At 35.3% G+C, this 14817-nt stretch overlaps 3 protein-coding genes across 3 annotated transcripts; 1 reads left to right on the top strand and 2 right to left on the bottom strand.

The window, feature by feature from the left end:
* Positions 1-217: 217 nt before the first annotated feature.
* LOC114175524 (cysteine-rich receptor-like protein kinase 1) lies at positions 218-5162 on the bottom strand. The gene is made up of 6 exons (XM_028060280.1): positions 3885-5162; positions 2093-2221; positions 1657-2007; positions 994-1228; positions 618-762; positions 218-541 (listed from the first exon to the last, which is right to left on the bottom strand). Exons 1-6 carry the CDS (start codon positions 4642-4644, stop codon positions 218-220), a joined length of 1944 nt encoding a protein of 647 aa, XP_027916081.1. The 5' UTR covers positions 4645-5162.
* An 895-nt stretch (positions 5163-6057) lies between these two features.
* Positions 6058-7742, bottom strand: LOC114178879. The gene is made up of 3 exons (XM_028065014.1): positions 6802-7742; positions 6654-6707; positions 6058-6289 (listed from the first exon to the last, which is right to left on the bottom strand). The coding sequence occupies exons 1-3, from the start codon at positions 7619-7621 to the stop codon at positions 6231-6233; spliced, it is 933 nt and encodes a 310-aa protein (XP_027920815.1). The 5' UTR covers positions 7622-7742; the 3' UTR covers positions 6058-6230.
* Positions 7743-10333: 2591 nt separating this feature from the next.
* Positions 10334-14212, top strand: LOC114175613. Its single transcript, XM_028060376.1, has 5 exons — positions 10334-10602; positions 11434-11538; positions 13153-13408; positions 13593-13670; positions 13825-14212. The coding sequence occupies exons 1-5, from the start codon at positions 10564-10566 to the stop codon at positions 13953-13955; spliced, it is 609 nt and encodes a 202-aa protein (XP_027916177.1). The 5' UTR covers positions 10334-10563; the 3' UTR covers positions 13956-14212.
* Positions 14213-14817: the final 605 nt, after the last annotated feature.

Consider the following 14817-nt stretch of genomic DNA (forward strand, 5'->3'; position numbering starts at 1 on the left):
TTAACTTCAAACCTTGCTCATCAGAATTTTACACACTCAAGTTATAACTGACTATCCTCAGTTTTCTCTTATCCCCATTCAGGTCACTCCTTAGGATCATGGTAAGATTTCAAGTGCATCTATCTAGGCTCAGGTGCCCCCATATTTAGTTGGATATTTGAATCAGGGCTTCCAGCAATGAACTTGTCAGAATGAGAAAAGGAATTCTCTTGTACTGTTAAATCTCATTTGGAATTAGTGAACTGGTGGTGCTGTGGAAGGAGGACCTTGCACTTGCAAGCCCATTTGAGGATACAGTGCGGTCACTTTGACTTAGCCCACCGAAATTGAGGAATGGTTGTTGCTTTGGAGAGGGAATAGCGTAGTCTTTCTTGGTTAGCATCTGAACTACTTCAGACATGGATGGTCTCAGAGTAACATTTGATTGTGTACAAAGAAGGCCAGCTTGGAGCGTATGTGATGCTTCTTCTACCGTAAGTTTACCTTTCAGAGCTGGATCAACGGATGCTGTTATATTATTTGCCTTGTAATTCTTCCACACCTGAACAAGAGATGAAGTGAAATTCATTGATACCAATACCAATAAGTTACGGTGAGTGAGGGATAGTTAATCTTACGCTGTGGAGAAGTGAAGTTGACCCCTCTATGTGATCACTGTTCCTCTTACCACACACAATTTCAACAATTAGGACACCAAAAGCATATATGTCTGCCTTCTCTGTCAGTTGTCCTTTGGAAACATATTCAGGAGCCGAATATCCCCTGACAAAAGCAGATGACTTTAATATGCGACCAGACCAATAGTGTAACACAAGTGAATTTTTTTATTGGAAGACATTAAAACTTTGTCCATTCTTGTACAATTTTTTAAGAGAAACGTTTTCTTCACAAAGGATGTGCAGTTTTGATCATCGCAGAGTCTGGATATATGTAACTAATTTCAGAATCCTCGTGTTTTTACATAAATTGAAATGAGAGAACTTTTCTACTTACAGTGTTCTCGAATTTGCTGTCTTAAGATGAGATTTGTTTCCAGTAACAATGCGAGCAAGACCAAAATCCGCTATTTTTGGATTCATATTCTCATCAAATAGAATGTTGCTAGAGTTTATGTCTCTGTGAATAATCTTTGTTCCAGAGCCTTCATGAAGGTATGCTAGGCCCTCAGCTACCCCACATATGATTTGAAACCGTTTTTCCCAGTTCAGAGCATCTTCTGAGCCCCTACCTGCAAATTACAAGGGATCTATTCTCAATTTTGAAAATAAGCACATAGCAAGATAGAAAAGGAGAATAAGATAACATGCATGTGTTCCCTCAATTCCCCCCCCTTCAAAGCTAAACTGAATTGTGCTAGTCAGTAATCAATAACAAAGCTTAAACGCCAAGTCACCAATGAAAATCGTGATTTTCCTCTATAGCAACTTGTAGCACTTTTAACGAATTGTAAGACATGTTACAGTCCATAACGAAAATAACACCACAAAGTTCCTATAGACCAACCAAATGTGTTCGATTAAAAATACGCAAGACAGTTAAATACATATGAGCAAATGTCTCTCTGGCCAGTAAAACGAAGACATTGAAATCATGCTCAGTAAATAATTGAGAAAAAACACCGACTTGAACTAAAATCGCTCAAACTGTATAACTCACCGAAAAGGAATTGATCAAGACTTCCATTGGGCACAAATTCATAAACCAACAGGCTTTCAGGGCCTTCAATGCTGCACCCCAAAAGCTTCACCACATTCTTGTGTTGAATCCCACTAATCAAATTGATCTCATTGAAGAACCCCTCTGTCCATTGCCGTTTATTAAAAAATAATCGTTTAACAGCAACAATCTTCCCAGTGGGGAGGGTTCCTTTGAACACGGAAGCAGCTCCATCTTGACCTAATTTGTTTGCAGGATCAAAATGATCTGTGGCGTTCTCGAGCAAATCGTACCTAAAACTGAAGCCAGCTACGAAGGAAAAATCAGGTGCCAAACCACCACTGTCGCTTACTGAAATAGAATTAGCACATTAGAGCATAGAAAAATACTACACAAAAAAATACAACCACTGTGGCATTAAACGAACAAGCATTACCTTTTCTACGTGACGACATTCTATGGCAGCACATAGATGCAGCTATTACGATGAATGAAATCCCTACCATCAATGATAATACAAATGCAACGATCGTCCACACACCAGGCCCTTCTGAATTAACTTGAACTGTAAAAGAAATAGCAATGTCAATGTCCTGTCGTAACTAGCCTGGTGTTGGGATGTATGAATTAAAGCATGGAATGTATAGCTACACCGCATGATGTTATTATAAAAGTTAACAAAATAAACAACTGTATATATACACACACACATTTGGTACGCGTTTACATATATCATTCATAAAACTCAAGGAATATTGGAGGTGATAACACTCTTGCTACAAGTAATTAAACTTATTATTATTTATTCAAATTCAATATCACAAATTAAGATATTATAAAGCGTATCAACTGAACATTCTTAATGGTGCTTATTTTATTTTGGATGAACACAGAACATCTCTTGACCAGAAATAAAATGACCAATCTCTTAAATCACCATAAGATTCATTTAGAGAATTTATTGGAATTGTTTAACTTATTTTTTCAATACCTATCTGTCTCCTAGTTGTAGTTTTGTCACGCCAACTCCCAATTTCAACCTTCTTTTTCTCCCTTCACTACTGGCCGAAGAACGAGTCTTCTTTGAACACCTTGTAGGTTTCCACTTTTGCACCTAGTCTCTCACAATTACCTCAAAGAAGTTTAAGTAAAAAACTACCTTAGTCTACATCTGTTGAGCTTTGTTTTCTTGTCCAAAGTGTCTATGATCACTTGGAAGAATATGATGGTAAAATATCATCAGAAAAAAGGATTTCCAACTTGTGCTTTATTGTGGTAATTTGCGGAACCTAGTTATTCTTCACAAACTGAAAGGTACTTGTCTACAAGTGTCAACCTTTTTTAAGAGAGTCCTTTCTTTCCTTCTTTCCTATATAGTTCCATCCAACAATTTGTACCTGTCCCATTATTTGAACCATTCTCATTCCTCACTCATGACACTCCAAATCAAACCACTCCTCAAAGTTTCTGGTCTCCTTCAAGTCCACCAGAACCATCATCATCCCCTGTGATCACCTAACATTGCAAAACACAAAAGATTGGTTTCATATTACATGGTAAGTCCTCTTCTTCAAGTCCCTCACCACCACCTACCCACACCATGACTTCTGATACTGAAGATCTAGTTATCATATAACTCTTCAAAAAAGTACCAGCTCTAGCTCTACCTATAATCATTATCCTATTTACAATTTCCAAGTTATCAAAGGTTGTCTCCTTCGGTTTTCTCCTTTCTTATTTATGTCCGTTATAACTATTCCTAAAATGTGAAGAAAGAACTTGATATCTTGAATGATGACAAACTTGAATGATTGAAATGCTTAGTCTTACCCAGAATATTATCACACATGAGAGTTGATTCCTTTTCTACCTAAAAAGAAGACAATTGGGTATAAGTGTGTTTAAGCTGTTGAAGTTAAGTCAAATGGTAAAATTGGTCGCCTTAAAGCATAATTAGTCACCGAAGGATACACATAGAAATAAGTCACCGGATCATTAAGAGCTTTCAATTTATGTATTCTAAGCTTGGTGCATGTAAAGGGGTTTCCTTGGGGAAATGTCGGATTATTGTTTGTACTAATTGATAGACAAGATGATCTGGTATACAAAGTTAATTTAAACTATTGTTTCTTGATTACCAGTGACCTCGTATGTATCTGTCATACATGTTTTTTTTTATCAAATAATTATAATAGAAGTAAAAGAACAAAATCCTTAGTGTGTGTTACCTGTAGAAGGAGAAACCTTGATGTCGTTAGATGTTGAAACGTCGTTGTAGAATTTGTGCCTTGAATACCTCAAAATGCAACCAGTGAATAGACTCTTACCCTCACCACTGGGCACACATTCCAGCACTTTCTTCGCCGCTTCGGTCAAGCATATCTTGCACCTCCCTTTGTTCAGCGTCGACCAGCACTGCGCCAGGGCGAAAATCCCCTCCCCTCCGTCCACCGCGAACCCACGCTCCGTTGCCTCCTCCGTCACGTTCGACACCATCGCCGACACCAAGCTGGCCGTGTCATTCCCCAGAGTTGGGGCCACGCAGATGCCGATATCATGAGTGGGGTCCACGCTCTCGCGGATAAAGGAGTAATCGTCGTATCGGAGGAAGCAGCCGTCGAGGTAGATTCTGCCAGCTGCCTTGGGCACGCACCGTGACAACACCAGCTTCGCTTGGCTGAAACACATGTAGCAGTCCGCGGGCTTCAGGTCGCGCCGGCATTGGGCCAATGCGTACATCGGAGGCCCAGAACCCAGCAGCGTCTGCGCTCCCCACCCTCGCTCTTTGACCTGAAACGACACCATGTCCATTATGGCCATGAAATTCGACGCGGTAGACTCAGGGTTCTCATAATCCCCGCACGTGAGACCCGTTTCGCGTATACCCGTGCCGGAGCATCCCGCACGTGGGATTAACAACGACGACGACAGCAGCATTAGGCATAGCCAGGTAATAAGATTTTCAGGAACGTTAAAAAATTGCACCATTGTTTTCTTCTAATCAACAATTGCTCTGCTTTTGGTTTTGTTTGAAAATAGTGAGAATTAAACAAGTGATGATATGGTATTTGGCTTTGATGCCTCGTTATGATTACTCCTTTGTTGCTCTGTAGACATGTGTTTGTCGTGGGGTTCCGCCGTGAAGGTGGACAGGGAGAGGGTATTCCCGATCTTGATTAATTTCCTCAGAGGCATGATCCTTCAGGTTTATGTGTTTTGCAGCGAGGTAGAAAGATGATATAAGAACAGAGAAAAAACGTTGTGCATGCGGAGATCGTGATGAACGAAAGGAGAAATGAACTGGCTTGGTTTTTTGTTTTTCCTTATTTAGGGTTTGCATGACGTAGAAAATAGAGTGGAATATCACCTTCAACATGCTATTCGCTGGCCCTTCTCTCTCTCTAGCAGTAAGTAACACCATCTCCAAAACTAGTCCTTACAGACTGTACTCCACCATTAAAAGTGCGTCATGTGAAATTATAGAGTTTTATTGTTTGGAAGATTGTTAGGCAAAACCCTCTATATGAATAGAAAATTCATCAAATTATTCAATTTCAAAGCCTAGTGAGAGATTCAATATTATTTCGTTAGAGCTTTTTTACACTACAAAGAAATTCGTATAGAATATTATTTTTACAGTTTAATCATAATACTTAATCTTTAAATAACCCTAAAAACTTTTGCTATGATAATTGAAATCTTATAAGAACGATGAAACTTCAATTTTTCGGGCAATTATTTTGGTTGGTGTTGTGAATATATGGTTGTTAATATTGAAAAAATATTTTTTTATCAAGACTTAAGATTCTATTATTAGATACTTGTGTTCTATTGAAAGTTTTATGAAAGGGCTATTATTGGTTGACAAAGTTTTTTAACAAAGTTTTTGACAATCTTTCTTATTTAGGTAAAAAAATATTATTTTATTATTTTATTTTAATTAAAAAATCAAAATTTAAGTTTGTTAATTCCATTTTTAGAAACTTTGTTAACTTTGTCAAAAAAAAATTTGTCAATAGGTAATTTTCCTTTATGAAATTTAAGTCTTGAGATTGTAAATACCAAATACTAAGTGTTGATAGGCTACTTGAAAACTTTAATGGCATATATAAAAATTTAAAATTATATGACAAGTCATAGAATCAGCAATATATGCATCTTTAAAAAAGTGCTAGATAGACACCGATTCGTGAAAAAAAAAATGTTTTAACAACTCATTTTTGTCGATATTCGTTGAAAACAGAGTGTGTCTACTCAAAGTAACTTCCTTACTTGATTGAATGGTAATGAAATGAGGTATGTATCGTTAATAAAATCATGTTAAATTTTGAAGCATGTCAAGATCTGGCGACATATTTTTTTCATGCATCGTAGAGTGAATGAGATTCAGAAGGAGCAGCATTAGCAAACTTCAACTAATTGTTTGAGTAAGCATTTAAACGGCGAAGACGGGATACAAATCAAAACTCACTCTCAGTCTCATTGTATAACCATTGTCTTCAGCAAAAAAATGGCATTTACATATGGAACACTTGACCCATTTCACGATGATATAGTCTCACACACTATACATATCATACTTTTGAAATCTGAATGGTCGTCGTCATCCACAATACCACAAACGTCAATAGTCCTGTACAATAAGGTAAGTTACACAACCAAAAAAAGATCAATTTCACTCCAATGCTAAATGATTCCTTAATAGGGAAAACAAGAATCTGATTTTTTTCACTTCATATCTTAATTTAAAATATTTACATAAAAAAAGTAAAAGCACTGACATTTCTATGTAAATATTTCTATGTATGATTGGATCTCCTAATACTATAATTCTGTAATTTTAATTCATCAACTTATTCTAACATTTAATGTAAGTAAAGTTCAGATAACTTGATTTATAGTACTTGAGATTCAATTGGAATATAAGACCTAGATCCAAAAGATTAAAACTGTAATTTTTATTTTTTCCCCAAAAACAGAGTCTTTAGTGGCAGTACCTGCTAATACTTGATCGTGTTTGTAGGTAGACCTTGCTCCTGACGGTATGCCAACTGTAAAATTTACAGAAAGAGTGAAAAAACCAATTTTTTTTCTTTCAAAGAATGATTATGAATTAGCGAAAAAGTTGGTAAATGGAGGAGGAACCTGAATCACAATTGGAAGTGGAGTTGAAGTCCCCGCACATACAGACCTGTCTAATCCCATCGGAACCGTAGCCACAGGTGCCACCGGTGGCTTCACAAGCGCCACAGAACTCATCATTCCCCTGGAGGGAGTACCTAACACGGATCCCGTAGGACCAGCCGCCAGGCCCATCAACCTTAAGCGGAGCGACGCTGTAAGCACTGCTATACCCTTCACACTGAAGCTTGGTGAGGTTAATCTCCCTAATAGCCTGATAGGGAACAGCACAGCACTCGGGTGGGCCGGAGCCGAAGAAGGCAGCCGAGCCCAATCTCTTGTGGCCCATCATCTCCCAGGCGGGGCAGGAGAGGTAATCCTCGCAGCCCATGCCGGAGACGTTGCGGCAGGGGAGGTGTTTTCCGGGGAAGCCCTGGAAGAGGGGGGAGCGGGGGGAGCAGGCGATGAGCATGAAGACGTTGTCGGCGGCGGGGTTCATGTAAGGAGCGCGCCAGGGTTCGACAGAGAAGCCGTTGCCTCGGGATCCGAGGACGAGGTTGTGGCAGGTGGACATGTGAGGCTCGTGAAGGGTGAGGGCCTGGTAGGCGTAGTCGATTTCGAGGACCCTGTAGGAGCCGGAGCTGACGTGGAACATGAGAACCTCGTTCATGCAGAAAAGAAGGTCGCGGAAGCCTGGGTGGCCGCAACCGTATTGGAGTGCGAAGGGGTAATCTATGGTTATGTTGCCGCAGTATGAACGGCATGTGTTGGGGTAACACCGACTTAGAGTCATTGCATATGCTGCTGCCCAGAGAAACCACACTCCAAACACCACTGAACCCATGCTTCTCAATACTCACTTGTTGCATCAGTTACGTGATGATTATGAGGAAGCTTTATTTTGATGTTGGGGGAATCTAGATGAATTGTGTGGGGGTTTTCCTTCGCTTTATGTTGGGGTAGGGACCACGGATTATTGTTGTTCTTATTTTATTGGACATTTTTGGGGCTTTTCTATTTCTCCCTACCTTTGCTTTGCTTTCGCTGCTTCCTCAACAATATACTGGTTTCTTTAGAATCCAATATCTTTATAAGGTTACTTGTTGAACAAACTATACAGAGAAAAAAGACAGAGCAACATGAGTTACCATGCGTACTCGTAGTAAGAAAACAAAAAAGTTTACATGGTTGGGATGGTTTATAAATAGAACAATAATAGTATGACTTCTTTTTTTTTAATTTGGTTTAGTATGAACTCTTGATTAATGTATTGTTATTTTTTTAAAAAAATTTAATAATTCACACTAATAGTTTCTTCCTTCTGTTTGAGATCCCAAATTAGAAAAAGAAAAAAATTAAGACCAAAGCATTTGGCTACAAATTGATCTTAGTAGAGAGATAAAGAGCACTGATCACTTGAAGCTCTCTAAATTTTGTAGTCCCATTCTATAGTGCTGTCAAAGGATCTTTTCCGATACTCCTCTAACATCTTCTTCATTTACAAAAGACTTTAAAAAGAACAAAATTAAATAAAGAAAGACAGACAAGTGTTGTTGAGGTGATTGATTAAAATGAATGAGGTAAGTTATTCATGTAGATGAAAAGGATTTATTAAAATTTTTATATATTTAGTCAAAAACAAAAATAATAAATTTATAAGATGTAAGAGGTGATAAAGAAAAAGGAAGAAAACTAAAACTAAGTGCATAAGAAATATACATGAAATAAAAATTATAGGTCATATGTATATCGTTATTCTTTTATTTGAGCAACTTGTACTTGTATAAATCTTTTTTATAATTTCTTAACTCGTTTATGTTTGATGGTTCTTTGTCACTTATAATAAGGGTTTTGAGACTATGTTAGATCATTTATTTCTTTCCAAATTCATATGCTATCCCACACATAAGACAAATAAAATAAAATAAATCAACAAGTCACAGTTTACATTCACATTTCCTATTTTAACATTTCTCTTTTAACTTTCCATGGATTCTTTAAAAATAAAATCATGGTAAAGTTTCGAGTTGCAGGCAATACCCATGTATAAACTGGTTTACCTATTGGCGAGACTTGAAATTGAAGATTTTTGACTTATCAGTCTTTTTTTTTTTCTTTCTTACCGAGAGAATCCCAATTTTAAGCAAATAGAATAATAATATGACTTTTACTTTTTTATTTTTATTTTTTTACTATTTATGATGTGATTTACTTTTATTATAAAATTATTAATTAATATACTATATTTTTTTTAAAAAAGTAATGACTTACCTTAAATCATTGTCAAATTATGTCAAGAAGTAAAATAGTTAAAATCAAAATCAAAATATAATTTTCTTTAAACAATTAAAGGGAAATTATTATTTTATTGAAAGTTCAATATTTATTATACTTTTGTATTAGATGAATTAATGAACCTCAAATAGAAAAAAAAGGACACTTGATAATATTTTTATAATATACATGATTTATTATTTAATATTTATCAAAAGGAAAACACTGAAAAAGTATATTTAAACTAATATTGGATGGGTGTTTGCATTATAAAGGTGCCTACTTATTAATTCTTTTTAGCGTAGTAAACATCTTGTTGAAATAAAAATATTTCGCTCATTTAAAATTAATTGTTGTTCCTATTTTAAATTTATTTTTTTGTTTGGTGATTTGAGATTAACAATATTAACTTATGTTAGTGGAATTTATTTTCAAAAAGGTTTTCTCAAAGATATAATATAATTTAATTTAATTTTGAGCACATCATATAAGAAACTTAATAACTTTCATTAAAGTTGTGTTATCATTGATTTTGCCCTCAGGTTCATTTCAAAACTATATATAAAATTAAATAGTTTTATTTAATTTTTTAAGTAGTTAACTAATAAGATCTATTTTTAGTTTGTTCAGTAGTTAGTTAGCTTATTTGATGGAAAATAAATTTTCAAAGTTAATGTTACATTCATCTAAATATTTATAATAGTATATATTGAGATTAAAATTTGATACTTGAATCATAAAATAGTGTAAATTAGTTTTCGACCAATGTTATTATAAAGTAGTGTAAATTAATTTTCAACCAATACTTCAATTTGAATCACATCTCCGTGTCTGAAACGTATTGTATCTAATATTTTAAAATATTTTAACGATAATTATCAATCAAATATCTAATTTATAATTTATAAAGTCATAATACACTACAATAAAATATTTAAATAGTGACTAATTATAGTAACAAAATATAATTAGTCAATATATAGTGATCAATTTGTCAACTAAAGTAGTTTCAAAAAATTATAATTGATATCTAAATTGATAATTAAAATAGTTTCAATTATGAATTGGTTTTTAAATTTATCACTAACATTAACTACTAAGTTTTGATTATTATAATAATTGGTCTTTAATTAAAAAATTTGAATTCACACATTAATAATCATATATTTATTATATTTATAAATATTATCATAAAACTTTTAAAAATAAACTAATCGAATTTTGTTTTCGACCAAGGTTAGATTAAAAAGTTGAAGTATTGTTTAATAAAAAAACAAAAAGAAAATAAAAGTAGTGCAGGACGTTCAAGCCAGAGTTAGTCTGAGATAGTACCTAAAATTAAAGTTTCCAGGACGGTGCAATCGTTGGATTCCGCTACCATACGCACATTCGGAATCAATTTAGTTGGAGATCGATTTACCTTTCCCCTTTTGTCTTCGAATTCTCTTTCGTCAATCAAAGAGTTTGTACTACTTCCATTTCCATTCCGTTGATTTTGGCCTGCCTCAGATCATGGAAGTCCCTGACAGCGCCGAATCCACAGTTCCACAAGTACAAAACTCTTCCATGTTACTCTTTTTCTTTGTTTTTGTTTTTCGTTTGGCTAAGAACTTTGTTGCATCGTTTGGTGTGTGAATGGATAGTAGTGTGCGACCGATTTGAATTATGAACCCTAGAATTTTCTCTTTATAGGATAGTGGCGAAACTTATAAATTCGGTAGCTGCAACTACTTGGTTCGTTTTGAGCTCAATTGGTGGCTGACTAGAACAGAAAGAGAATTCCATTATCACGCCTGTTCACTTGCTAATAGTGACGAGTATAAGAATGATTTACTTAATAGAATTCCATTATCTGTCGCTATAGAACTAATGAAATTATGTCTAATCTAGACTTGCGGTGTTGAAATCGATAATATTTTGCTTTTCCCATTTCTAGATGTTTTTTAGTCTGACCTTAGATGTGCAGTGATGCATTTTAAGTTTCTCTCAGAATAAATAAATTAGGTATCTGTTATGATTTATGAGATGGAGAGGCGTGGAGATCATGACCAAGTTTCAAAATATAATGAAAATCACTTTTAGAATTCCGTAGGTTTGTTCAGAGGCTTCTCAATTCTCATAACTGTTCGATGATAAAAGTTATGGAATGCTGGTTATCTAACTGTATCTACCTGTGAGTAAGTTAATGTGTGTACTTTCAGAAATTTGTCCATATCATATAATTCATAATGTATTGAATTGAATTTTATCTTATTGATCATCTAATGAGAACATTCTCTTTTCCTCCTGGTTTTCTTAAAATGTTGCTTTCAAGTGTGTGCTGGGCTTCACCATACTGAATTCACTTAACTTTATTGCTATTCTAATACTTGCCTTAATCAGAATTCTCCAAGACTAGCTGGAACAGTTAACTGGGGAACAGCGACTGTTATTGGAGTATTTGCAGGCATGTTATACGGTGGTAGCAAGGAGGCAGCTGCTTCTGTTGTAAGTATATAAGTAAAAATATGTTTCAAAACCCTGCTTCATATTGCATTTTCAAAGTGTATGCTCAACTCAGAAAAAGGTCATTGAAAGAAAAGATAAGAGTTCAAAGGGCATATTCTGTAATATGGTGTGAGTTTGATTTGGTTTTCTTACTGTTACACATGTCCATGTTGAGTATTTCATAGTTATTTATTTAAATTGTGGTTCCCAAGAATTAATCTCCCTTGTGAAAGTTCTTGGGTCTTCGGTAGAAGAAGAATGTACAATAAAGCAGAAGACTATATAACATCTCCATTACAAAATGAATACAATTTGTTAAAACAATATTTTATGTTATCTAGTCTATAACAGAAACAAAGATAACTAAAGCAGAAGACTGTTCATATAGAATTTTCCAGAATGGTAACATAAGAATGCAGGTGCATACCCATTACGTGGATACTATAAAGATGTAAAAAGAATTGCCATAAACCATAAACAGATGATCAGCTATAATTTGTTTTCTTAATCCCATTGTACCCTTGACTAAGGACGACATGAATTGTTTTTGATTTTGCAAGTTGTTAAAACTGTTGATTATAAAATGTTACGTTGTATTTGCTCATTTGCTGTGTTGTCCTTTCACTGCACCTGTCCCTCCCCTCCGCATGCGCTTTTAGTTTGAAGCTACTCTTTTTCTTAGAAAGGTTAACTAGGTCAGTACATTTTTCCAATCATATGTTTGTAGATTTTCTAATTGTGCTTGTCATCTAGTGTTTGGATAAGGCACACTTAGGTTAAGGCACTGTTTAGTTAACACTAGCTTATGGAAACATATATTTGTTCTCTTATATATGAAATACTAGTGTTAGTCACTTTTAGACCTTCACGAAATAAATGTTCTCTTATATTTTATTGTTCATATTTCCTTAAACAAGGGACAAAAAAGAGTTGATGTAATTTGAAACACAATGATCACACGTGACACATTTTCAGAAATGAAAAACCAAAAGGTGACTATTTTTTAACGGCCTGAACTGAACATATCTTTGTATATAGGGACTAAAAATATATCTAAACCTTTTAATTATTTTTGCTACTTGCATGAGCTCACATTTTATTTGTTTTCTATGCGCTGTATTGCTGTTTAGATAAGGAGAGTAACTATCGTTGTTTCAAAATGTCCTTCTGAAGAAGACTGAACAAATACTACTTATTCTGACTCTTGACCGAAAGAAGATTGATGGCAATTGTTAGAGATTCTACAGTTTTAGAAATATGACTAAAACGAAAATATATTGGGTGGATTATTAGATCATTATCTATTACACTGCTATCGAACCACATGCAGATCTCCACTTGAGATGTTTAGTTCTTGGTTTGAAGGGCATATGTTCAAGATACCCCCAATGGAGTTTGTTAGCAATATCATGTTGATTTAAATTTACATCTAAATGCAACAAAAACCAGTGTCACCTATGGGAATGTTCTTCGCAAACATGCTACTGACATTTATCTTTTTTTATAGCCAATCCTAGTTTTTTTTTCTAGTCAGACATGTTGCTGTAAGTATTGCTAGTCTAGATTATCCCAATTAACTGTCGCAATCTTAAGGAATTTCACATGTGTTGCTAGAGCAAGGATGCCGAAGTTATGTTGAAACTTGGGAGCACTGAAGATAAACGCGAACAATATCGATTGATGAGAGATGCAATGGAGAAACGATTCCTTAGAGTTACACGGGGCTCAATAGTGGGAGGGATACGCCTTGGAATGTTTACTGCTGCATTTTACTGCATGCAAAATTTCCTTGCAGAGAAGAGGGGTGTTCATGATGTTTTTAATGTTGTTGGAGCTGGATCAGCGACTGCTTCAGCTTTTGGTTTAATCAGTAAGAAATCATACACTTACAGTACTCGATATATTGTTACTTGGGAAGATGATGAGAACAGCTAACTGTTCTACATTTTTATCGTACGTTCTTTAGGTTGAAAATCTTTTAGATAATACAAAATGGTCAGACCACAAAATTAATGCGTTGATATGTTCTATCCTGTTTTGCTGTTTTGTTTTAGTGCCTGGATCACTCCGTTGGCGAGCAAGGAACATGGCGCTAGGGTCGGTGCTGGGAGCAGCATTTTGCTTTCCTCTTGGTAATGTTGATTATTATTTGTTGAGTAGTTTTGCTAGTGAATAGAGAGTGGAAGCAATTTTATTATTTAATTGTTGAATGATATACATTGCTTATCTGAATTGTGGATGTGCGGCTATTTATTGAATTTTTTTTTCCCGCTAATTCTTTGGCAGGTTGGGTCCATCTGAAGCTGGTACAAATGGCTAATGAAGCGAGTCAGGCAGCACATCCACCTGGTCAGAGAGAAGTTAAGAGTGGGGTTAGTGCTGCAATTGAGAGGCTTGAAGGAAATTTAAGTAAATGAAATGCTATTGTTTGGTGTGACGCCCCTCATGGTCAGCACGCTCTAGCATTTTTATTTTCGGAGAAGAGGGGTAATTTTTGCGTTAAGGGAATGATGGCCATACCCTTTTATCGGAAGAAGTGCTAATTCAATAATTTAGTTGAACCTGATACTCAAGATTTTCATGACATTAAGCAATGATACTTTCGGTCTAGGTTAAAAATAGTAAGCATATTTTTAAAGTGCTTTGGACTTCACTTATTGTAGTCGCTCAAAAACAAGAAAAAGGGAAAATTAGTGGTAATGAGTAAAACTTGTACAGACGGTCCAAGCTGGCATTCTGGGTAAAGTTCAATCCATAAAAGAACAGATTGGGCTACTTGTCCACATATCAAATCTGCATTACAGGTATGAAAAGAAATGCAGAAAGTTGGGAGGACATTACAGAAGAATCAATTCAGACGTAAAGCCAATTTTGTATTCAGTTTGAAATGGGTATAAGTTGAGCAAGACCTCTGCTCTAAGGTGTTCTCATGAAGAACACCGTCCTTGTAAGTAACATTATTACATTCATCGTTTACAGTGCAGAAGCCAATTGCTGTTGTTTTATGAAGGCTGCTCAGGAGAATGTTGTACGCTTCAAATATAGTATGAAATTATTGCATATTGCTTTTACATGTTCTATCACCTAATGGTTAACCAAAACTCAAGTGCCTTCCAATGTTTTTTTTTCTTCCGGTTCATTTCTACCTCAAAAATAATTAAAAACTCGTTACCCTTGCACCTGAATAGACTTTCATTAAGTAGAAGGGGAGTCTTTTAAATTCCTTTCCCAGTTCTTTGTAACCAAATAATATTCAGGCATTGATTGTCGAAACTAATC

Source organism: Vigna unguiculata, chromosome 3, assembly GCF_004118075.2.
Source record: "Vigna unguiculata cultivar IT97K-499-35 chromosome 3, ASM411807v1, whole genome shotgun sequence".
Lineage (NCBI taxonomy): Eukaryota > Viridiplantae > Streptophyta > Magnoliopsida > Fabales > Fabaceae > Vigna > Vigna unguiculata.